The 25,468-nt window shown below is 24.7% G+C and overlaps 3 protein-coding genes across 4 annotated transcripts; 2 read left to right on the plus strand and 1 right to left on the minus strand.

Annotated features, from left to right (window-relative positions):
- Positions 1 to 7,644: 7,644 nt before the first annotated feature.
- Positions 7,645 to 15,859, minus strand: LOC112594355 (F-box/WD repeat-containing protein 7). 2 transcript variants are annotated; one of them, XM_025339107.1, is made up of 12 exons: positions 15,404 to 15,647; positions 12,369 to 12,711; positions 11,816 to 11,907; positions 10,134 to 10,257; positions 9,909 to 10,043; positions 9,646 to 9,837; positions 9,341 to 9,520; positions 9,094 to 9,275; positions 8,795 to 9,020; positions 8,447 to 8,657; positions 8,276 to 8,380; positions 7,645 to 8,207 (listed from the first exon to the last, which is right to left on the minus strand). In XM_025339107.1, exons 2-12 carry the CDS (start codon positions 12,708 to 12,710, stop codon positions 8,044 to 8,046), a joined length of 1,953 nt encoding a protein of 650 aa, XP_025194892.1. In that variant the 5' UTR covers position 12,711; positions 15,404 to 15,647; the 3' UTR covers positions 7,645 to 8,043. The 2 variants fall into 2 exon arrangements, with proteins under 2 accessions (XP_025194892.1, XP_025194891.1); XM_025339106.1 differs by lacking the exon at positions 15,404 to 15,647 and adding an exon at positions 15,664 to 15,859 and having other exon boundaries at positions 7,646 to 8,207.
- A 551-nt stretch (positions 15,860 to 16,410) lies between these two features.
- Positions 16,411 to 21,798, plus strand: LOC112594357 (NEDD8-activating enzyme E1 regulatory subunit). Its single transcript, XM_025339109.1, has 10 exons — positions 16,411 to 16,551; positions 17,487 to 17,651; positions 17,718 to 17,900; positions 17,982 to 18,334; positions 18,956 to 19,107; positions 20,055 to 20,188; positions 20,253 to 20,455; positions 21,220 to 21,356; positions 21,428 to 21,545; positions 21,631 to 21,798. The coding sequence occupies exons 1-10, from the start codon at positions 16,481 to 16,483 to the stop codon at positions 21,741 to 21,743; spliced, it is 1,629 nt and encodes a 542-aa protein (XP_025194894.1). The 5' UTR covers positions 16,411 to 16,480; the 3' UTR covers positions 21,744 to 21,798.
- Positions 21,799 to 23,855: 2,057 nt separating this feature from the next.
- LOC112594365 (COP9 signalosome complex subunit 8) lies at positions 23,856 to 24,851 on the plus strand. Its single transcript, XM_025339122.1, has 2 exons — positions 23,856 to 24,094; positions 24,174 to 24,851. The coding sequence occupies exons 1-2, from the start codon at positions 24,054 to 24,056 to the stop codon at positions 24,703 to 24,705; spliced, it is 573 nt and encodes a 190-aa protein (XP_025194907.1). The 5' UTR covers positions 23,856 to 24,053; the 3' UTR covers positions 24,706 to 24,851.
- The last annotated feature ends 617 nt before the right edge of the window (positions 24,852 to 25,468 follow it).

The raw sequence follows: 25,468 nt of genomic DNA on the forward strand, positions 1-25,468 counted from the left end.
ACACACGCGCGCGCGCGCGCAGGGCCCGGTCGGAGAGAGATACGCCCGCCGCCGATGGCTGCTAGCGCACACACGTCGGTCCGCGATCAATAGGCCCTCGACCGAGGCGCCGCCGCCGGTCCACAGTTTCCAACCTTGCACCGCCGCCGTCGCCGTCGCTCCACGATGCGCGCCTACACCGACCGGCGACAGACCGACCGACCGACCGCGCGTCGCCGTCGCAGCCGTCGGCGCGGAAGAGGCGGTCTCGTGTACTCGTGCACATCGAATTATAATAAGTGCGATCGACCTTATAGGCAATAATAATAAGCCGTACAGGGGTTTGTCTCGTGTTGTCTTCGAATGCCCTTTTTTCCTCGATTCCCTCTCATCCAGACGTCTTAAAAGCCGTAGCAGCCAAATGTGTACCTAGCTACCGCGTAGTCCGTGACATCTTCGTCGCGATTTATAGACAACTCGTTTCGTGTTGCGCACGCGATATCGCGTTCACGGAAGCCACCACGATTGCGATATTGAACAATAATTGCGCTAGATTTAGTGACGTATTTATGGGGGTGTAGTCTATTATTTTGACATTTTTATTTTTCTGTCTATAAGACCCCCACCACAGAAAATTTCTGGATCCTTCCCTATCAACCCCTTCTCCCAAAAAATAAGTAAGTTAATACGCCACTGGCTAGGTTTATATATTTTTACAACCTGCATAATACGTAGCTAGTGTACGTATAGTGATAATGCGTCCTTCAGGAGTTAAGAGTCTGTGTGAATTGACCGTGATATTTACAATATCATATTATGTCATGCAGTATAACGATGTAATGTATTTTGGTTGGATTGTACGGACGCCTTTTCCGCCTTTACATACTAAACACCTCCAGGCAGCTACGTCTACACCGTGGCTAGTTAGAAAATTTTCATTTTTTTCAATTTGCTACCAGAAACTACCCTTAAAGCAAAAAATAAAAGTATTTTACCGATAAGTACACTAATAAATTGCTCCCTTCAGAATCGTAAATGGGGTAGGTATACGTTGCTATATACTTACGCAAGTGTCTTAATATACTAACTACCGTTGATTTATCTGTGTTTAGACTATCCACATCCAAATGTACGATAACGTAATTATCAACGCTTTTCCCTATTAAATCGCGTTATTGAATCTTAAAACTGTTTATCTTGGTGGTTCAACAATAGTTCCCTCATAATCAGGCACGTAACCAGATATTTTTCTATGAGGAGCCGACATTTTTTGGCCCGTTTCTATTTGTTGTACCCTTCATACCACTCTTCTCCTTATTACACAATGTATTGTCTGTATTATTTAAGTATACTAAATAGATAGGTACCAATACCAATTAGTATGAAAAATAAATTATAATAGGTATTATCGATTAGATAAATTAAAATTTTATGGATAAAATCAATTATTTATCAAAACAATTTATAAAAATAATGTTATCACCGAATGGTAAATACCAAAAGTCCAGAAATAGGTAGGTATATTGTATAGTCGTACTAACTCATATATGTTATAAATTTATAATATTATACTTTATACAGATAGTTTAAGTGCTAAGGATTAACAGTCTGCATATTACAACGTAATAAAACACTTATGATAATAATCATTTTAATAAAAAAAATCAATAAAATAAGTACTTCAATTTATCAACAATATTATATACCAAACAAAATGTCTTAAAAATGTAAAATATAACATGCATATAAAAATGTAGTTATCTATTAATTAATACAGATTAATATCTACCTACTACATAATGGCATAATGCTATAATATCCAAAATTACATTAATGCACATTATTAACATAATTATTAACTAATAAGGAAATAATAACAATAATTAGTAAATATAAAATGTAGGTAAATAAAATTTAGGTAGATAAAATTTTTCCAAAGTATCTATGTATAATAATTATCGTACTTACTTCTCGGTTCTTAAGTTTTTTGGTTCATTTGTTCAATAACCGTATTTGGAATTTCTAGTTTTCAATCTATTAGATGTGTTATTGTCTTATTTAAAATTGTCGAGTGACAACTATTTGTAAAATAAAATCTTAGAATTAAATTTTTGTTATACGATCATTAATTATACGGAGTAATAATAAAATATATATTTAGGATTTGGGACGATTAAACGCCATAATATTTAAAATATTTAAAAATAAAATCAAGGAAGCCAATTTGGGGCCACTGATTTTTCTTAGAGGGCCAGGCCTCCTAAGGCCTCCTAGGTGCCTGATATAATAGTTTATAAATTATACTTACATTGATCTGGAAATAGGGTTTATATATCTTTCAAATATTTTCCACGACCTTCCGATAAAATAGTTCATGTTTACGAGAATTATTATTTAATATTGCTACAATAATTTTTTATTATTTTAAAACGGTTGATATAAATTATGATTGGGCTCGAACTGGAAATAAAAAAAAATATTTATCAAAGACATTTGATAAATACTAAGCTTTTATGTGAATTTTCTGATGTTTTAAAACATTTTTCATTTTTCCGTGATACTTGTATTTTTACACTTGTACTTTTTAACATTTTTTTATCTTTCCGTGATACTTTTACCTATAATGTTTCATTATTATTATATTATGTAAATTGCCATTTAGATTATTTAAATCTTTATAGTTTAGACCTTTAATATAGATTATATATTATAAATTATACTTAATGTAATTATACCCAATACTACAATAGATTTAAATAAATATAATTTTCATTTTCAACTGTAAGATTTTATGTCACCCACCGGCCACTGACCCTAAATAGTGCTGTAATCGTTTGTCACAAAAACAAAAAGTACAGAAGTTGGATATCTAAAACTATGTTTTTTTTAACAATAATACTATATATATATATATACAAGGATAATATCCATGAAAAATAACACCACAATAAATATATGTGATATGAAATTATTAAATAATAATTATTGGTGTTACTTGATTAAGACAACCTAGTGACATTTAGCTTAAAAACTGGAAATTACAAATCAGAAAATTGTGAAATAATTTTCTTTTCAGTCTATGACGAGAATTTTCAGGAAGTGAAGGGATACGTATTTTATATAAAAGAGGACTTTGGTGAATTTTTTAATCAGGAAAAAATTATTTGTTATAAACGTTGCTACTCAATTAAATTTATATAAAAAATGAATATGGCGGCGTTATCTAGTGACGAAAGTGAGTAGATCATGTATTCCTGTGTGATGCAGTTATCGTTCTAACGCTTTGACCAAAATACCGAATAATCGTTGCGATTAATTGACTAAAAGTTATATAGCAACTTGATAACTGACATGATTTAACCGGGTATCTACTTCCTACCTATATTTAAACATATTATTATTCAATCATTTAAAACGTTAAAAGCGATTTTAAATCGAGTAAGTACTCATGTTCGAGATATCTCTTAAGTATGAAATTATGAGTCTTTCTTATGAGTAAAAACAAAACGTATCTACTCGTATGTAACACTGTTATCATTAGTAATGATTTTTACTTTGACTAGGTAAATAATTGTTTTAGCAATTCAAAACCATTTAAAATATAAAAACATAATTTTAGTATTTTTATTGTAATTTGAAAATGTTTGTGAAAATTTAAAACTTTTTTAAAAATTATAACTCATACTTCTGAGCAAATAAACAAGTGAAATTTTCTTCTCATTTTCAAAAAATATTATGTTATTGAGACATCATATGCAGGTACAATTTAGACCGGAAAAATAGTAAAACCACTCAGTAATAAATCTAAATACTTGTTAAAGATACTGAAATATTATAAAAATATGGTTTAATATTAGGTTTGTTTTAATGATTTCATATTTTCTTATAATTTAAGTGAAAATAGTAAATATAAATCATAACTATGAATTTTAAGAAAATGTTAATAAGTGTAACAACTAATAACTAGTTACCAAAAAAAAGTTTAACTACAAAAAAAAAAAAAATCAACTATTATATAATTTTATATTTGAAGGCATTTTTTTTTTTTTTTTTTTTTAATTAAATGTGGTTTTGATATTTATTTTCTTCTCACGTCTTATTTCTTTGATTGTTTACAATCCTTTGAAAACATTTCAACCATTGTGTTTTAAACCACTCAGTGCTGACAATAATACAATTATTTTTAAAACGCAAAACAAGACAAATAATCAATCTTTCGATTTCTGTAAAACTTATTTATAAGCTATAGCATTACATTCAACAAACAACTGAACACCAAATTATGTTTATTTATGTTAATAAATTGTTTTCATTTTTTAATAACTTCAATGGAATAAATTCTAAACACATCAAATTTCAAATAATGATGTAAACATAATCACTCATAAATAAATTCAACATTAAAGTTATTGACCTTAATAAAGAAATTGTAACAACACACATATATATATATATATATCTTTTCATATAAATATTTTTATTATTTTTATATGCAAATCGTACAATTGTATATATACGTCTATAAACAAGAGAAAAATAAATAACAACAGAATTACTTAAATATTAGCTGTAACTTAAAATAATTTACTATTCATTACAAATATCTATTGGTATAAAGTTACTTAAATTTAATAATAATATATTCACAAACAAAATATAAAACTAAAAAGTATAGTTCTGTGGTTGAAGTTAAAATATAATGAAAGAAGAAAGAAGTCAATTAAAAAAATCACAGGTCTTAAGAATAATTGTCTATGTTTAGCATGTAGTTTTACTACTATGTTTATTGTTTATGTACCTATAATGCAGTCATAACAACAAAATTAATAATTCATTTATTAAATATAATTTACATAAAATAAAAAAATAAATATACATTTATTATTTATCAGTTTTAAAAATAATAAGTATAAAATAAATAGAGATAAACTGATACTATTTTGTTGGTAATGCATAAGTCAATAGAACAGTAATACTAATATCTGGTAACAACAGTTTATTGGACCAGAAATCAGTTTTCAATATTATAAAAATTATATATCAAGACGAAACAAATGAAATTTTTTTTATAAAAAAAAAAAAAAATTATATAATATATAATAATTTACAAAATTGCAATTGGCAACTACGAATATGTTAGGTGGACACAATATTATTGTAATTATTAATTATATGGGATAAAGTAACATAAATTAACCGCAAAATAGTCTAGTTTTTGGCACTTACAAAACAAAATATGGTCATTTTGTTCATTTTAAATAATCATCAATGACATGATAGTTAAATAATATCATTACTATGTAATATTTACATCCTACCAACATTGAGCATTATAATTAATAACTTATTAATTACTTCTTATTTGAAAATATTTAATGGTCTAATTAATAATCAACAAATTTAATCCTTAAATTATTTTAATAATAATTATTATAAAATAAAGATACATATTTACATTTAAAGCAATATTATTAAATATTCATTTAAGAAAACAATTTTATTGCACTTAAGTTGCCCTTCATTTCCTTAAGTTCCCTTCTCCCATGTACAAAAATGTCCTAATTATACTTTAATCATATTTAATTTTATACTAGCTGATGACATAATGCAACATCACTAATTTGCTTTTCTAAGAATAATGTCAAAGTATTCTTTGAATAGTATGCATTATTTTCGGAAACATTCACAATCAATTGAGATCTTTAAAAAATTTAAATTTAATCAAATCAAATGGCTGAAACAATATTGTTCTTCATTAACAACTCCTATATAAGTCATAGTTAAATTATTTTAGCAATTAATTGTTTTATAATGAAAATGATAGATCAAAGTAAAATTGTAATTACTCAATACGTTTGAGGATAAATATTTTTGTTTCCATAAAAATTTTTAAATGACCAATTATGTAAGATCTGTGGCTTTAAAATGTAGATTATTACATTATTTCGGCAGTGTTAATACTTCTGAAAAGTACTTTTTATTTTTAAATTTTCAAAACTTGTCACTATCGCGACCAACTATAGAAAAAACAGCAATGAAGATATAAAACTATTTGTATTTATCAGTTAACAATTGAATAGGTAACTATTATTTAGTATCCAAACTATAGCCTGTTATTAATGAAACCATACATTGGAACCTTAAAATGAAAGTTTTTGATACAAAATATTAAAATTCACCATATACCTTCAAATACCCAAAATTAAATATTAAATTACAAATCATAGATTAAACTATTATTTCTGGATATAACTGAAAAACAAGAAATAATTGTAAAATTTTAAAATTAAAGTTGTCCAGCAATAATAAAAAGACTAATGAATTTTTTTATAGTATTATAGATATATAATAATTTTTGTATTTATGTTTATATTCTTAATCATGCCTGAAAAATTTACCAATATATATAATTATTTTAGAATACACTGGATTATGATTAAGCAAAATTAGTGAAAATTAATGGTATTTTACTTATTATAAAAACATTTTAAGTGATAATAGATCAAATTTTAACCCTATATTACATTTAAGATAAATAGACAACTTGGGAGTTGACTCATGCATGGTTCACAGGATAAAAATTGTTAGAAGTAAAGTTATCTTTTTAAATTGAATGAAGTATTTAGAAACCTTAAAAACTGGTACAAGTAAACAGTTTAAAAATTATCAAATTTAAATCCAGTAGAATTATATCATACATCACCATTATGTTTACACATGTTTATTTATTCATAAAATTAGAATTTTAATCTGTAAATTTATAATTAAGGTATCTTTAAATACATTTTGATTAGTTGTTATGAGTATTGTTGTAGACATATTTTTACTTGAATTTCTTGTTAAACATTACGGCTATAATTTAAAAAAAAATAGTTAAACTATAAAAACTATGAAATAGTTTTATAAAATTTAAATTATTTTATTAAATTATTATTTACAAGGAAAATTATAAATAATTATGTAATAGGTGAGCATGCTTGATGAATCACTCTGTACACATTTTATCAGTAGAATTTATTAAAAAAAAAACATATGAAGCTTTCATCAGAGCTTTTTTTTATCATAGCTGGACAATTAAAATTTGAAGAACACAATATATACGACAATAATAAAGATAAATAAATATATTTATAGAAAAAGATAGAATAGATTAGAATAGATAAAAATTTTTGTTTTTTTTCTTTGAGATCAGGAAGAAGAAAATAGAAAATACATCAAGAAAATCAAAATCTTGGAATTCAAACTCTCCTCCTCCTCACAACTTAAAACTTATGGCAAGTTAAAAATATATCAATTCTTTATATTAATAACAAAATTTATAATAATAATAATAATAATAATAAGGAAAATCAAAGAACAAAATTTTAAAATCTTCTGTGAAATAATAAAAGTTAAGTCTTTGAACTTTTAAAATATTTCTAGTTAAAGCTTTCATCATACAAGTTTGTAATAAATTAACATTTTCAATCGTTTCCTAACAAGAAAGAACAAATTAAACTTAAAAACTTACAATTTTATAAAATAACAACTTTCTGGTAGACGTTATGTAACATGCAAATGTATTACCTATCCAAGTAAAATAATATTTAGTTAAGTTTTATTGTAAATTTATACTAAATATTATTAAACTATTTAATAATTTGTATTTCAATTATTTCTCAAATATCATATTAAATAGTATACTGGGAATAAAAAAAAAAAAACAACCAATTTATTTGGCTCAAAGAATATCAAATTATGATTATTATAGCTTCAAAGACTAGAAAATAATATGTAAATTAATCTATAACTTCATTTTAATGCGCTATAAATCACAAACAATACTCCATAAGTCTTTCTTGATCATCCAGAAAGTTAGAAGATTACCCAATCACTTTAATTTCCCTCATTTATAAATAATAATAAAAAAAACATAATACTGAAACATTATGATAACGGTAAAATGTGATAACTGATAATATATAAGGGACATTTTTAAACCTAAGTAAACAGTCCCAAATATTCGTAACTCTCCTTAAACCACAAAAAAACTGTGATGCAAACTACCAAATTTGTAATTTGATGTTACTCGTAGTCGGCGTCAAAATCAAATACAAATAATTTGGTTTCTTCGGTACCATTGCGGCTGCCTACTGCACATACTAACTTTGTTTCATTTGCACGTATTCGCCAAACAACACCACCACTACCACCACTTTCCAGTGCTATTAGATTTCTAATAAATTCACCTAAAATTTAAATAATTAAGTTTCTTGTATTATTCAATCTTTTTACATACTAAAAATTATAATATTACCAGTTTTCACATCCCACAATTTAACAGTACCATCATCAGAAGAAGTTACTACAAATCTAGTGTTGAATTGCAAACATGTAACAGCAGAATTATGTTTATTTGAACCTGTTCGTAAAAAAATTTTAAGATTAATAATTATGATTAAAAAATTATTGAACTCTAAATATTTACCTGACAAAGTCTGTAAGCATTGCCCAGTAAGTATATCCCATACTTTGACTGTTGAATCAGCATTTCCAGACACTAATATATTATCTCTTAATTCCATGCCAGATGTTAAAGATTGATGTCCCATTAAAGTGTGCTTACACGTACCAGTCTCTACATCCCATACTCTTATGCTAGTATCTAATGATCCACTTACAACATGAGTACTATCAAACTATAAATTTTTTTAACAAATTATTATCATAATTTAACATAATATGAAAATGTTTATATATAATTTTATATAATTATACTAATTATATAAAATATAACATAAAAATTTGCTAAATTTAAGTTTAAAAATAAACTAACTTGTAAAGAATATACACGGTTAGTGTGACCAGATAGTGTATGCAAACAAACTTCACTTTCTGCATCCCATACTTTGACTAAGTAGTCATAAGCACCACTAACGATTAATCGGCCATCATATTGGACACAACGTACAGCAGCCTGATGACCAAGGAATATAGACAAGCACTGACCAGTTTCAATATCCCACAACCTAAGTGATGCATCTCTTGAACCACTTACAACTCTAAAGAAATTATTTAAATGTTATATTATCAAATTTAATTTCTAAATTAATATAAAAATAAATGTGTTCATACTTATTTTCATGTAAATGCATACAACGAACAGTTGAAGTATGACCATACAATGTATGTGTACATACACCAGTTTCTGCGTCCCATACTTTAAGAGTACGATCAGTGGAACCACTAATTATAACATTACCAGCCATTTGAGATGACCATACACCTCCGGTATGTCCAGACAATGTAAGCAGACACTAAAAAGTTACCAATATAAAAATAAAAAGAAAGAATAAAAATAACAACTACTTTAAAAACTTACTTTTCCAGTTAGAACTGACCACACTTTAAGTGTATTGTCATCAGAACCACTAACAACCTGATTTCCACAGAATTGTAAGCACGTGATAACGTGATCATCATGGCCTTTGAGTATTCTTGGCATTTTAATTGGTTTTATTCTCCAATTCATTTCAATTGCATGGTGTCTCATGTATGAAGACTAAAAAAAAAGTTATAAATTGATTAATAATAAAAATGTATGAAATTAAATGTATAGTTTAAAAAAAAAAAAATAATATTATATAGACAATTTTAAAATAAAATATTTTGAATTTACAGACATACCTTCCATGGTGAGGTAATACTGCGAATTTTTGAACACTTAATAGTACTTAGATCTGTTAAAGGTATATTAGCGTTTTGGCACTTTTCACGCCATAGTAAATTGTCTTCAGATAAAAACCGCCAACTATGACATGTTTGAGCTGCTTTTAACAAGTCTTTGGGTTCCAAAAATGATAAAACATATAAGGCCAACTAACATAAAACAAATTTTAATAATAAAATAAAATTCACAAAATAAAATAATAGTTTAATGATTATAATACTTCTTTAGGAAGTAGAGAAATAAAATCTCGTTGGAATTGTGGTTCAATAAGCTGTAGCATATGACGAACTTGAGTAGGTTCACATTCATCCACCAACATATCAATAGCTAACATCCTTTCTGCATTTGACCACTTCTGCACAAAAAACATAACAAAGAATTCATATAACCATAGAAATAAAAATAATATTCAGATTAGTTAATCAAAATCCAAAAATTCACAAACCGAAAAAGTTTTTAGCCATTCCATCATTTCTTCAGGCGGATCATCTTTGGACGGTATACAACTTCGACGAATCTTTATTTTATCTATTTTATCTAATTCATTTTCAGCCAATTTAGGCGTCAGTCTAAAAAATACAATTTTCATAATGCATTGAATTTATACACATTAAAATTAATAATTTATTAAAAAATGCTTAAAAATAAGTAAAACAAAATTTTAAATGTTTGATAATCATGTAATAATAGAGTATATACTTCATAATATAAAAACAATTATAATTTTACATACCTAATAATACACATGTACAATATGTAATAATATTGTATCTATCAAAAATATTTTTTTGATATTTGTGAAACTTAATGATTACTGTGAAGTTTTGGGTTTCAAATATGATTATCTACTTTAGAAGAATAGGGTAAAATAAATGATCTACACTTTGATAAAAATGTAATGTTTATAATTTAAGAACAATATAGTTGATACTTTGGTAAACATAACTTTAAGTAAAAATATCAAAAAGTCATATAACTAAAAAATGTAATTAGGTATTCATTGCGACAATTGTTGTATTTTTTTGTTTTATATTAGGATTGCCATGATATGGAACACAGAAAGTAGCAAAATACTATAATTGTATCCAAAACTTAATAGTTATAAATGCCATATAATAAGTAATTTAAATAAAATAGGTTTTAAACAATACTGTAGTATTTTGATATAATAACCACGTTAATAGTAAAGCTTGTTATGCTATCTAAAATGAGCCATCGTACAAGTTAGTATTTCTGCATTGACAACATAGTAATACTAATACACCTAACTTAATAGGTTAAATTTATAATGTATTTTTTACTAATACTTATATCATCAACGTATATATTTTAATTGAAAATTAATAGTGAGTATTGTCAATATTTATTTTAAAAACTATAAATGTATAAAAAATGTGCAATTTCAAATATTAGATCCATTACATAAACTTAACTATATAAAGTCAACATTTTAGTACTTTCGATGATTTGTTATAACTTATAACTACTAAAGTAAAAGCTGTAGTATACAAAATATAAGCTGCACTCCTTATTCATCACCAAAATGTTTGCTTTAATTTAATTTTTAAGGACTACCATGCTTGTAGGTCCAAACAAAAAGATAATAATGTTAAGAGTAAAAATATGATCGTTAGAAAAATAATTTCTTTTTACATCTTTCAGGGCTGGCAATTATAGTTTTCATAACATTTTAGAAATTTAACACCCATAAATAACAAAAACAAATAAAAAATGTTCTTCCTAGTTTATTTATCATTATAATTTATGATGGAGGATAGACAACTATTTAATGCAGCTCTATATGAAATAAGTCAATGGAGTTCTGAAACAATTAAAATAATAATAAAATGTAAAAAAAAAAGGGGGGATAATGTGTAAGCCAATCAAGTTTCTGCATACTCTAAATAAAACTACTAGCTATACTATTGCTCTACTTTTAATAACTTAAAATAGTATTATATATTTTACAACTAAACTAATATATAATTATTTTAATTAACTATAGTACCAACATCTGGTTGGTTTTTACAATACTTACTACAATATAATATATGTGATTCAAAATGACGACTATATAAATATACTCGTAAATATATAATATTAATATGTACAGAATTTGTAACATACCTTTCAAGATTTAAATTGTTTTGATCATAATATTGTTTTTTGGACGGAAAATCTTCAGACGTTAATGTGGAATTTGATATTTTTCTTTTTCGCTAATAGAAATAAAATTTATTTTAAAATATATTATTAAATCATTTGTTTATATTAAGTATCACTATTATCTTTAAAATAACTTAATTTTAATTTTAAAATGTATAAAAAAAAAATAAATACTTTTTACTTAAAAAATGTTAGTGTAATAAAATATTAAAATATGAAAATTAGTAGCTTCACATGACAGATTAATTTTAATAAGTAATAATTAGTAACAATTAATTTAAGGTTATCTTAATGTCAATATATATGCAATTAAAAAAAAAGTAGATAAATTATTGTTTTAATATAATTAAGACTATTAATTATAAGATAAATATAATGAGCTTAAATTCAAAATCTAATCTATTATCAATAAGTTAAAATTGAAATTGATTTCTGAATAGAAATCCCAAAATATAATTTTTATCAAGTTTTAAAATATATTCTAAAATATTAATTAAACATACAATTTACTTACCATAACACCATTAGCATTAGAAGCATCTTCTTGTTCACTTGGATTATCCGTCCAATCATCATTAACCCAATCACCATCATCAGGTAAAGGACTTTCATCAGAGTAAATATCCTGTTCTGTACATGTACTATCAACTAAATGAAGATTAAATACATTTTTCATTTCAATGTTAGCTACTCCAAGTTCATCTGAATCTGTGGTTGGTGCAGACTCTTCTGCTATCAATTCTTCTTCTGCTGTCTCCAAAACCACTGGGCACATGGTCGGACTTTGGCTGGTAAAATCAGTCTTTTCAAGGCACGATGTAGACGGGTCTTCAAAATCCAATTGATCACCTTCCATTCTGAAAAATAATAATTGATAAAAAAATGTTTTGATAGTTTTCTAATTTTCAAAAAAAAAACCTGTTTCATTTTTTTAAAATTCAAATTTACAAACATAATTATGTCTAATAAACTTATTTTTATTATAATTAATATCGTAATTAAATAATAACTTATAAGATGAATATTAAATTTAATAATAAAATAACAAGTTTGGTTAATATTTTATAAAAATAATACATACTACATAGATACATATATAATAATAAGCATACTATTTCATTCAGCATAGTAAAATTTATAAAAAATTCTAACCTATCTAACCATGTATAAGGAATTTTAAATATGTCAAGACAATTAACTTACTCAAATTCTTTATTTTTAAGTTCTTGATGAAATAATGAATGTATTAATTTAACAATGCTTTTTTTGTGTGTGTCAGTATTTAAACCATATTTTAGAGCAATAAAAATCTAGAATCTTTAACTTTGAAAGTGGTTCCTGGTAGAAAATTCGATCTAGTAGGTACTTAAGATGCCAAAATTAAATTCCTTGTTCTTTTCAAAATAATAATAAAAAAAATTAGAATTTTTATCTAAAAACAGATTTTGTTTTGATATTAAAATTTAAAAATAAATAACGTTAAATTTGAATTTTTAACTATGTACATATTAACATTAACTAGACATGATATAACTTCTAAGGCTCATTTTGTGCTATTTATAAATATTTAAAATTTTCCCTTTTATTTCAATTTATGACAAATAATATTAAAAAGTAAAAATACTTGAAAACTTAATACAAGATTTTTCATAAGTACTTATTAATTACTGGAATTAAAAAAAAAAAGATAAATATAAAGCCAGATACATTTTTTATCATTTTGTTGTAATTCAAAAAATCGTAGAAACTTTAAACATTTTTCTATTAATTATTATTTTTTTATACACAAAATGATATTTTAAAAATATTTAAATTTATACCACTAACTTATAAGTTAATATTAAATTAAATAATAGCCTAATAACTACAATTTAGTAAAAGTAATTTGTTACTGGCAAAAACTATTTTATCTACCATATTACTAATAACAATATAAATATAGGCAAAACAAATTATACTTAAAAATAATATAAATTGACTTAAATCATCTTTGCTCAGAATTATTTTTTTATTTTATACAATGATGTATATTTAAAATTTTAACACATCAATCTTAAATTAACTGTTTTAACCTGTTACTTAAATAAAAACTGAACCAGTTCCCAAGTTTTGTTTTTATTTAACATGATATTACATTATCATATTTTTAATTAAGAAAATAAATATTAAGTTATTTTAGTATAATATAGTACCTATATAATATAATATTATTATTGAATTTTTAAATATTTTCTAAATACTTAAATAATAAATGTCATCTTAATTAATTAAAGAATGTTCTAAATATTGATATTGCACTTAATTTGAAAAATAAATATATTTTTTATTGATAAGGTAAATCTTCAAAAATCTTGCTTTAAATAAACCAAATATTATTATTTATTAGTTACTAATAAAACTATAATATATAATAAAAATAACTACATCTAATTAATCCATGCCAATCAACTACAAAATTACAGATTATGTATGTTATTGAAAATATTAAATATTTATTAAAAAAATAGTATAATAGTGAAGGCAGTGGCGTAGCCAGGGATGAACTGAGGGGGCTGTAACCCCACCTCCACCAAAATTTTAAGAAAATTTAAAAATTATTGTATATTACTAATAAAATAAAATGTCCAAAGTATTTAAAGTATACAAGTATATTAAATCAATATATGTTAAGGGTTGTAAGAACAAAAATCTAAAATAAAACTTCAGCATCTGCATGTTCAAATTATGGAAGAACTTAAGTAAACCACAGCTATGTAAAAAATTGATCACCCCCCCCCCCCGAACAAAAATCCTGGCTACGCCACTGAGTAATAATACAAACTACTTATAGTTAAGAAAGATTATTAAAGACATTAATGTTATATTAATTTATTCAAGTTTACTAAATATAGAAATAATTTAAATTAAAATACATTTTAATATATAAAATAATGAAAATAATAAAATTATTAATTATTAACCAATGACCTATATATTTAGCTAAATTAAACAATAGATATTAATTAAGAAATATTTAAAAGTTAATAAATACATATTTAGTAGGTCAAAAAAATAATATAAACAAAATAATTACAGTTCATGAGTTTAATTTAATAAATTTAATGATGATTCATAAAGTTCAACTAAGCAAAAATATGAATGTGTCTTCTTGCATTGTAAGTATTATAAAATAATATATATTTTTTCACCGCTTCTATATTTTACTAAGTAATCTAACTAGTATCATATGAAATAATACTTTACATACTCAGCTATAAAAATAGTCCCAACATTTTTTTTTAAATTTAACATATACAAGCACATATATATATATATATATTGGTATATATGCATAATTGATGATTAAGCAACTATAGGAAATTAAAATAATGGCTGGTTATATTTAATTGTATGAAAATTAATTGCTTATTTAACATTCAAAATTACTATCTATTCCATCTTTTCATTGAAATTAATTTTCAATTGTTTCTGAATAAAAGTTATTAACAATGTATGAATAATGAATACTACGGTCTAAGTGGAAATATGTTTGAGGTTATATATACTCACTAACAATGTTTGTCCAAATATACTGTACTTTCAATAAATGAAGTGCAAAATATTTCAAACCATCTAGCAAAAACACCCCCACAACAGATGGATATTTAAGTACATTAAAAATTCGACTTTGGTGAACATGCGTTTCGACAGTAAAATTTCAATTTAATCGGTCGATGACGTAACTGATGTTTTTAATTCAACTTTAAAATCGAACACTTCTAAACAATACCACTGACAGATCAATTAAATAACGTATAAATGATAATTACCATAAATATGGTCTTCTCGTAGCAGGTGTCGGACTCTTCGCATGAAAACGAACGACAAATTTTCAGATACGATTATAAGAAATAAATACTCGTCACTGGCCCCTGGGACACCCTTCCTTCACCAACGACCCATGACGAACTAGTACGTTATCAACAATATTATTTTTGATAATAATGAAATGATACACTAAACTTAACGAACCTTATGTTTAAAAATTAAAAATTCCAAACTTTCCTCTATCCCCATTTATCATAATATTTAATCAAGTACAAAAATTTAAAGACTAAACAATTTTTATAATTATTAATTAAACACAATAATTTATAGAAAAATTGATTTGTTATTTTAATGTTATCATTAAAATTCGTATAGATATAACCTCAAAAAGTATATTTTATCAATTGATTAATATCACCATAACATATAATATGCTAACTTAAATTTTTATATTTACACTTTATATACAATCACAAAAACAGAACAATACATTTTGTAAAATTATTAGCTTTGCATGATAAACGTATACAATACTATCCTAATATCCTATATTCATATTTTGTATCCATGCAGACCGTGCTCAATAGCCTTATTAATCAATGATCTTAAGTTATATTTCATACCAAATATTATAAATTAAAATTAATTATTTATAAATTTAAATGATAATATATATTATATTCGGTCACACTTGACATTCACAATATATTTAGTAATTATAAAAGACTTCTTTCACGTTATTTTTTTAAATTTTAAGAAGTGTGTTAATTTATTTTATATTTAGAGAAATTGGTTAGTAGATTATTTTTTTTTAAATTTATGATGGCTGTACCGTCTCCAAAATCACCTGAACAGTCAGAACGAAGTCGAAAATATGACAGGCAACTGAGGTGATTTTTATCATCAATTATAATTAAACATAATATCAACATTTAAAACCCAAAATTCTTAAAATGTTATTTAAATTCAAAAGTTTATTAATTAACCATATGTGAAATTTAAAAAATATTGTTCATATAATTTTTATAAGAATTGTACAGTTGATCAATAACTTACTATTTTCATCATATGTCAACCTTAGTGTCTTAGTAATACTTCTAAATACAGTGGTATACAATACAATTAGCAGATAAATGACAGCCTGTTAGCCTCCTTGGGTAAATTAGCTCCCCTTTCCCCCTCAAAAACTCTAAAATCTCCCAAATGTCTCCTACCTTAGCTCGTCATCTATTATATGTTAATTTATATTAATTGATATTTCTACCCCCCTTCTAAGTTTTTAACCATATTTAAACCTGTATTAACCCCCATACTATATCATTATATGAGTAATACACTATATATTTATACTTAATACATTTCTTTTAATTTTTTCCTAGTTACATGGTTATATTATCCTTAAAAAAATATCAATTGACTGATTACACATCTCTTAAAAATTTGTACCACTGAGATAATAGTAAACTATAATCTTCATAAATGACTTCAATTAATTTATAGTAGTGCCTACTTTATAGAGAAATGATGAAATCAAATATGTTTAATAACTGAAAATTGAATGCTTGTGTAAAAGTTTATCTAATTTATTATTTCATACTAGTATATAGGCTTAAATAAAACTAATATTTATATCTATAGTTATTATTTAACTTTGACCAAAAATATTACAACAAAGATGGTAATCAAAGTAATATCATTCAATGTTTTATTTTAAATTATGTATCAATATTGCTTACTTATACTTAGTCTATTAAAATATTTATCATAATATTGTTGTATTAATTAATAAATATATCTTTTACTTTTAAAATATTAATTATTTTAGATTATGGGGTGATCAAGGACAACAAGATTTAGAAACTGCTCATGTATGTTTAATTAATGCTACAGCATTAGGTACAGAAATATTAAAATCATTAGTTCTGCCTGGTATTGGAGCATTCACCATAATTGACAATGAAGTTATTACTGAAGAGGATATAGGTTCTAAGTAAGTTTTATAAAGTCTATGTTACTTAATATTGTTTAAAATTATAATTGTTTATTTCTCTGTTAGTTTTTTTCTTACAGCAGATAGAATAGGAGAAAAAAGAGGATCAATTGCTTCACAACTTCTTTGTGAACTAAATCCAGATACCAGAGGTCACTTTATTGATGAATGTTTACTTAAGTTATTAGATTTAAATCCTGGTTTGTTTAATACATTTACCGTGGTTGTCACTACTTCTCTACATGAAAAGTATAAATAATGATAGTTGAAAGTAATATCTAAAATGTTAAATTTAAATATTAATAAAAAATTGTTTGTTTTTATTTTTAGAGAAATAATTGATTTGTCACATAAGTTATGGACTTACAATATTCCTCTTTTAGTATGTCAAAGTTATGGATTTTTTGGTTCTATGAGACTTCAGCTTGCCGAACATACTATGATAAAAACTCATCCAGACAACCAAAATCCTGATCTTCGGTTAGATTGTCCATTTCCAAAACTTAAAGCACATTTTGATTCTTATGATTTAGAAGCTCTTGATCTTACAAATCATTTACATGTTCCTTATCTTGTTATACTATACAAACATTTAGAAAAATGGCGTAATGATATAGGTGATGTCAATGTGTTGCCTGAAACATATAAGCAAAAACAAGTTATCCGTGAAAATATAAAAAATAGTTAGTATTATTTTCATATTTTTAAATGGTTAGTAATTACTTATTATCAAGAGAATATTAGATTAAGTTAAAATAATATTTTCTCTCGTTGAGAAAAATATCATATTTGGTAATATAAGGTAAATAATAGTAACTATATACACATAAAAGTATAAAATATAATTAAACCCTGGTTTTATTAATTAATATTAGCGCTCAATTTTAAAATTTAAATGTATTTTATTGTTTAATTTATTTTACAAGTATAAAATACAAAAATACAAATATTGAGATTTCATTGTTCTGAATATAAATATATAATTAATTTTACAGAAAGACATATCTCTTCACCATATAATTATTTAATGACAATTTTTTTATTTAAATTGATTTTGAGTTTTACTATGTTTTATTATTACTTAATATTTATAAAATTAAAAATAAAATAAAATATTAATCTGATTAGGTTATAACTTAACCTTCTAAGTAATCAGACCAATTATTATTAAAATACCATTTATCACAAACAACCTTTTTTAATTAGTATAAGTGTTATAATATTAGTTTCAATTAATTTATAAAAAAAAAAACATAATTTTATTAATTCAAAAATATACAATTTTTATACAAATGTACTTTTAGGTATAAGAAAACATGAGAATGGTACCATGCACCATGAGGAAAATTTTGAAGAAGCAATTCGATCCGTTAATTTTGCATATAATCGTACATCTTTACCAGAAAATATACAGCTAATATTTAAAGATGAAAAGTTAAACAATTTAACATCAAATGTAAGTATCTAAACTATAAAAAATATTTTGGGTACTATCCTGTTACACTAGATTACCTTGCTTAGTGAAACATTACAATCCTATTATAGAAGACTAATATAATTTTCCTCTTTCCTATTACCTCAGTTTTATTTTTATTTTTTTAACAAACCACACTTAGTTGTTTGTATGATGTTTTAATATGCATGAGATGAAATATTTTAATATGAACATTAAAAAGTTAAGTAAGGTTATGTTAAGTTTTGATATAATATTAACTAAAATTTATGCAAGTTAGCTAAATATAATTTTAAATTATGACATAATTTACCTTAATATATTTTTATTCTGTCATTTTGCTGATTCCCAGTTTATTTCTATAATTTGAGTCTATACTCCACTCAGAGAATTTACAAGTTTTTGCTGTGATTAATTTTCAAATATTTTAAACTTACCTTTTCAAATTTGCTAGAGTAATGATACCAACAATTTAAATAAATTATTATTTCCTTTTTTTATATTTAACAAAATGTCATTAAGAAGTGTAGACATAGCTTGCTCAGGAATTTGGATCAAAAATTATTCTTAAGTTTAATGAGATAATTAATTCATATTATATCTAATCAATAAATTCATTTTTGCACTTAAAGTTTTTTTTCTTTGAATGTATTCAATATCACTTTCTTAACTAGCCTTACTGTTTTTTCTTCAGTGTTAAGTAGATTATGAATCTTGAAATGTGATTTATTCGACAAAATTAGAGTGAGACTGCTATTATTGTTTTAACTAACAGATAAATGTAATAAATAAGAACAATATTTTAAAACTAACAATTTAATGATAGGTAATTGTAAATTGAAGCATTGGATATTGTTATAGTTATGTGTCTCGATAATAATCATAATCTTGTATAATTAAAAAATACTTACTATGTTTTGAATAAATATTTTAATTATTATCAAATTTAGAGTCAACCTTTCTGGATAATGATTAAAGCACTTAAACATTTTGTGGATAATGAAGGATGTGGCAGGCTTCCAGTTCGTGGAACACTACCTGATATGACAGCTGACACTTTTAAGTACATCAGTTTGCAACAATTGTAAGTTTTTCATAATTCTCTTGAAATGTTTTAATGTGATTTGAACAAAAACAATATTTATTAGATATCATGAGCAAGCTGCTAAAGACGCAGAAGCAGTCTACAATCATGTTCAACAACTTCTTCAAGTTGTTAACCTTCCTGATGATACAATCACAGAACAAGATATTAAAATATTTTGTAAACATGCATCTGAGTTATGTGTCATGAGAGGTACACGGATAGCTGATGAATATGAACGTAAAGGAAATGCCGATAATATAATATGTGAGTTAATTGCTAAAAATTATAGACATGTAGAGTATGCCTCTACAGTTTTGCAGCTCCAAGAAAAACTTAATTTATATTTTTTAATTTTAAAGTTCTTTTTTTCTTAAGAAACTCAATTACAAAAAATTTAAAAAATTTATGAATTTTGTCAGAAAAATACTTGTGCTAGATAATTGGCAACTTGAATTTCAATCAACTAATATTTTTTTATTTACTAATTTTATACTTTAATAACAATAGTTGATGAATTAATTACTAAAAAAATTTTTCTTTTAATTGAGAAAGTCAATATTTTTTGTTGTCAAATTGGTTTTGTGTACCTTGTCCAATGCATGTCTGTGAAAAAATAAGTTATAAATAATTATTTTATTATCTATAACAGTGGTTCTCAACCTTTTTTTTTTTTTTTTTTCCATACTCCTAAGTTTAATATTTTACTGTACCCCTCATTATAATTTTTAAACTTTTTCAAGTAACTACTTTTAAAATATTAAAATAAAAAATAACAAAAAATTCTATGTTACATTCTAGACTTAATATCTATTAGATAAATTGATGGTTAAGTTTTAATTAGTAACACAAATTTTCATTTTTAAAAACATCTAATAAATATTTTCAAAACAATTTGTTTTAAATAAACAAATTCAACATTTTCTGCCATTAGTCAATTTTTTTTCATGTACCCCAGGTTGAGAACTGCTGATCTATAGGTTAAATTTACTGTTTGTTTTATTGTTGAACATAATTAATACTTTTGTTAGGTCAAAGCCTTGAAGATCCAGACAGTTTAATTGAACATTATATTATACTGCGTGGTATAGAAAGATTTTATTCGGAATATTATACATACCCCGGTGAAATTGATGAACAAGTTGAACCTGATATTCCTAAGCTAAAGGTAAACACAATAACTTTAACTTAGATTATAGCTTTACGCTTTACATTTTGTAACTTATCACATATCTTTAGTTATGCATATCTAAACTACTTAGTGAATGGGGTTGTATGTCTTCAACAAAAGAAGACTCTATACATGAATACTGTCGTTATGGCAAGTCTGAATTACACAGTGTATCTTCGTTCATTGGTAAATTTTTATTATTTATTTACCCTTAAATTATGATATACTTGTACCATAATAAATTTCTATTCAAATATTTTTATATTTTCAGGTGGTTGTGTATCGCATGAGATAATAAAAATAATTACACGACAATATAAACCAGTAAATAATTCCTTTGTATTTAATGCTATCAACTGTAGTACAGAGTCTTTTACATTATAATATTTTACAACTTCAAAAACCAATTATAAGAAGTAAAATGTTATAAACATTATTTTTTCTCATTTCAATGTTAATTTAACAAAATTATTTATAAAAAAAAATCTATAAAGACTCATTGATAAACAAAATTTGTTTTATTATTTTAATTTAATAATATTTATTATTTCATTATTAGTACAGTTGTTGATAAAACCATTGCTCGATGTTGGGAGGGGAGTACCCCAGCTAAATTTTTAGAGATTTTAGCATACTTCTATTATTATTTTTAAGGGGAATAATATACAGTACGCTTCATCATTTAGCTTTTTTATTCAAGTGTGCAAAATACCATCTTAATTTGTCTTATAGATTATTTTAAAACCATGCATCTATATAAATCAAAAATAATAATCTAGTTTTGAATGTTATTTTTCTTTTTTGTATTGGACTTGCTTTGATGTTTGTTCAAATCAAAATATGCATAATAAGTTTTAGTACCATGAATAATACAGTAATTTAAAAAAAAAAATTATTTACAATTAAGCATATATCATCATCATTATTATTATTATTATTATTATTATTATTATTATTATTATTATTATTATTATTATGTGTTGATCTGCCCACTAATAGTTTTATACCAAATAACTATGTAAAATCTTGGATAATAAATGGTAAAAGAGATGCAGAAAAAAATTGTTGTTTAAAAAAAGTAAAATTGAAAGATAAAAAAAGAACATGCTATTAATAATTTATGGAACTATATAAATAAATAGTTAAAAATTGGTGTTATTATTTATTTATTTTATTATCCTTTTGAGTTTGTTATTAATTCTAATTATAATTTATATAACAAGTACAGTAGTTATATATATCTTCTATTAACTTGCAATTTTTTATTTTTGAAATTGATTATTTATAAATATTTTTTTATAATTAAAAGAGAATTATTAGAAGGTATAGGGGTCTAACCCTCATAACTCAATAACATTTAATAAGTTATGAAGACACTTTTTTTCTTAAAAGTAAACAGAATCCCCTACTTTAATTTTTCCAAGTCAACCATTGAGTAGAACATAATATATTTTAACAGTTTTGTCAAAGTTATAGTTATATAGTTCTATCTACATTTTACAACCATGATTAGCAGTTATAAGTCATAACCATGAACTAAGACATTATAATATACTATTATATTTTAAATAATGGTTATAAGTTTTAGCTACCTACTATAACTATTATAATTTATAAGATATAGTTAGCTCTTCCTATTAAATTTAAAAATCGGACGTTTTTTTTCTCTAACCTACAAAGTGAAATCTATGAGAAATGTTGCAATTTTAAACATATGTACATAAATACATGAATCTAAACACATACAAATGTGCGAGTTAGAAAATTGAAACAAACAAGAAGTATCCTATAATGAATGGCAAAATATACTTCAGATTCTGTCGAGACGTTTAAATTTTAAAATGTTAACATCAATAACAGGTTTAAAATTGTTTAACAGATTTTAGTAATAGTAAAAAATTTTAATTATTAATAAATATTCAATTAATTAAATAATAATAATAATTAATTGAATATTTATTAATAATTAAAGTTGTAGTAATAACTACAGTCGATTGTGAACAATCCATTGCAAAAACCTACATAAATCTAATTAATCGTGCCTTTAATCCTTTCGTAGGCACAAGATGTAAAGTAAAAACTTTATACTTTATATTTGCGTTCGTAGCCAGTAGGTCACAATTTCATGAACCATCAAATTATTTCTCTTTTTATCATAATAAAAAAGTATTTAAAACTGCCGATATCATCTTAGAAGTGATGACATAAGCCGAGGGACTCTAAATTTTCGATATTGGCAGTAATTAATTTGAAAATTCAAATTTCATCTAATTATTTTTTACTTTTTTAAAGAAGTTCTCTTTTCTTGTCCCTTACAAGTTACAATAGTAATAATAATTATTCTTAATTCTTATAGTTCGGGTCTTTATCCACCAACGATCTACCTTATTTATGGTATATCATGGTCTTGTAATAGTAATGGTATAATAATAGTGGTATACTGTATTATCTATGATGCCGACTGGCTGAAAGTAAAGCTATCATAATAATAAAAAATTGTATGGTGATAACTGAGAGTTGATATTTTGTCGGTGTTGAATGTTGAATGTTGATTTAATAAAATATTTAAATATCATAATATCACATCCACTAATTTATTATTTTAGTGATTTTAGTCTACTATTGTATAGTGTATTTAGTATCTTACCCATTTGTCGATAATTCAACACTCGTGTATCAAGTGCATGTTTCATTATGCCATCGCCGAACATGATTTCCGAGCAACTCGACGTCAGGTAGGCAAAGTTCACAATGGTATAGATTTATTTTATGGTTCGACTTTAATAGTGTAGTCGATTATTGTCTGTGTTTTAGTTTCGTCATTGAAGAACTTGAAAATGACGAGATCCAAGAAGGGTCCTTGACGGCTGAACAGTACACTAAATTGTTTTCCGCCTACTTATATACCAATGAATTGTGTGCCGCAAAATTCTTATGGCGCCGTGTTCCTGAATCAATGAAGGCCGATCCCGAGCTATATAAGGTCTGGTCAATTGGTAAAGCCCTCTGGTCGAAACAATATACCCAAGCGTATGAACTGATTGACTGCAAATGGTCTGACGTACTTGAGCCCATCATGGCTGCCATCAAGCGTCGCATCCAACAGGACACTTTGAAATTCATTAGCATGCACTACGAAAATATACAACTCGACAAATTTCAAACGTTTATGGGAGTAGACAAAGAACAAGCGGAGAGGATAGTGGAGAGTGAAGGTTGGACATGTAAAGATGGATATGTATTACCGATAGCAATCAGTGAACCTGATTTAGGACTAGGGGGTAGTCAAGAAATTCTGGATAGATTGGTGACTCTATCGTCATTTACATCTTACATTGAAAATTGAATCAGTTTTTTGTTTGTGTATTATATAAATTCAAGGCTGATTCAAAACCTATCAACTAAAAGCTAGGTTTAAAATTAATTTTAACAAACAATTTTGTATCAAATGTTTACAAATGTAACATATAAGGATAAAATTAAATCTATCTTTTAAATGTCTACTTTTTTATTTTATATTCATTTTTTACTAAGTTAATAAACAGTACTCAGTACTTTGTGTTATGTTTAATAAAATCTACTGCATTTTAGATATGAAAATTATTCCATTAAAAAATTAAACACTTCCTAACTTAAAATTATTAAGTTCTAAAAATTCTAGAACTTTTCATAAAAGAATATATTAGTAAAAAAATATGATTACAATGAGTGAACATTTTGGTTAGTGTTTATCTATTACTTAATAAAGGATACATTTATATCATACAAATTTAAAATTAACTTTAACTTGTATGTTCAGTGAACATAAATATGTTAATAGAATTAAATCCTAGATAATAATATATAAATAGTTTAATAGCTTGTTAATAAAGTCTAAATATAATTAAATGTTAAAGATTTATCGTTTTGTAACATACTATTCTCATATTTTTATGAAGCATAATAATAATAATGTATATATTAATGATTTTTTTAATAGCCATTAAGGTTACCTCACCAGATCCTTATCACAATTATTATTGCATAAATTTTTAAAATATTAGTAATAAATTGTACTTTGTTTAATATATTAATATTTATGTACTTTGATCAGATACAATTAAGAGTTT

Source organism: Melanaphis sacchari, unplaced genomic scaffold (genome assembly GCF_002803265.2).
Source record: "Melanaphis sacchari strain LSU unplaced genomic scaffold, SCAv2.0 Contig22_pilon_pilon, whole genome shotgun sequence".
Lineage (NCBI taxonomy): Eukaryota > Metazoa > Arthropoda > Insecta > Hemiptera > Aphididae > Melanaphis > Melanaphis sacchari.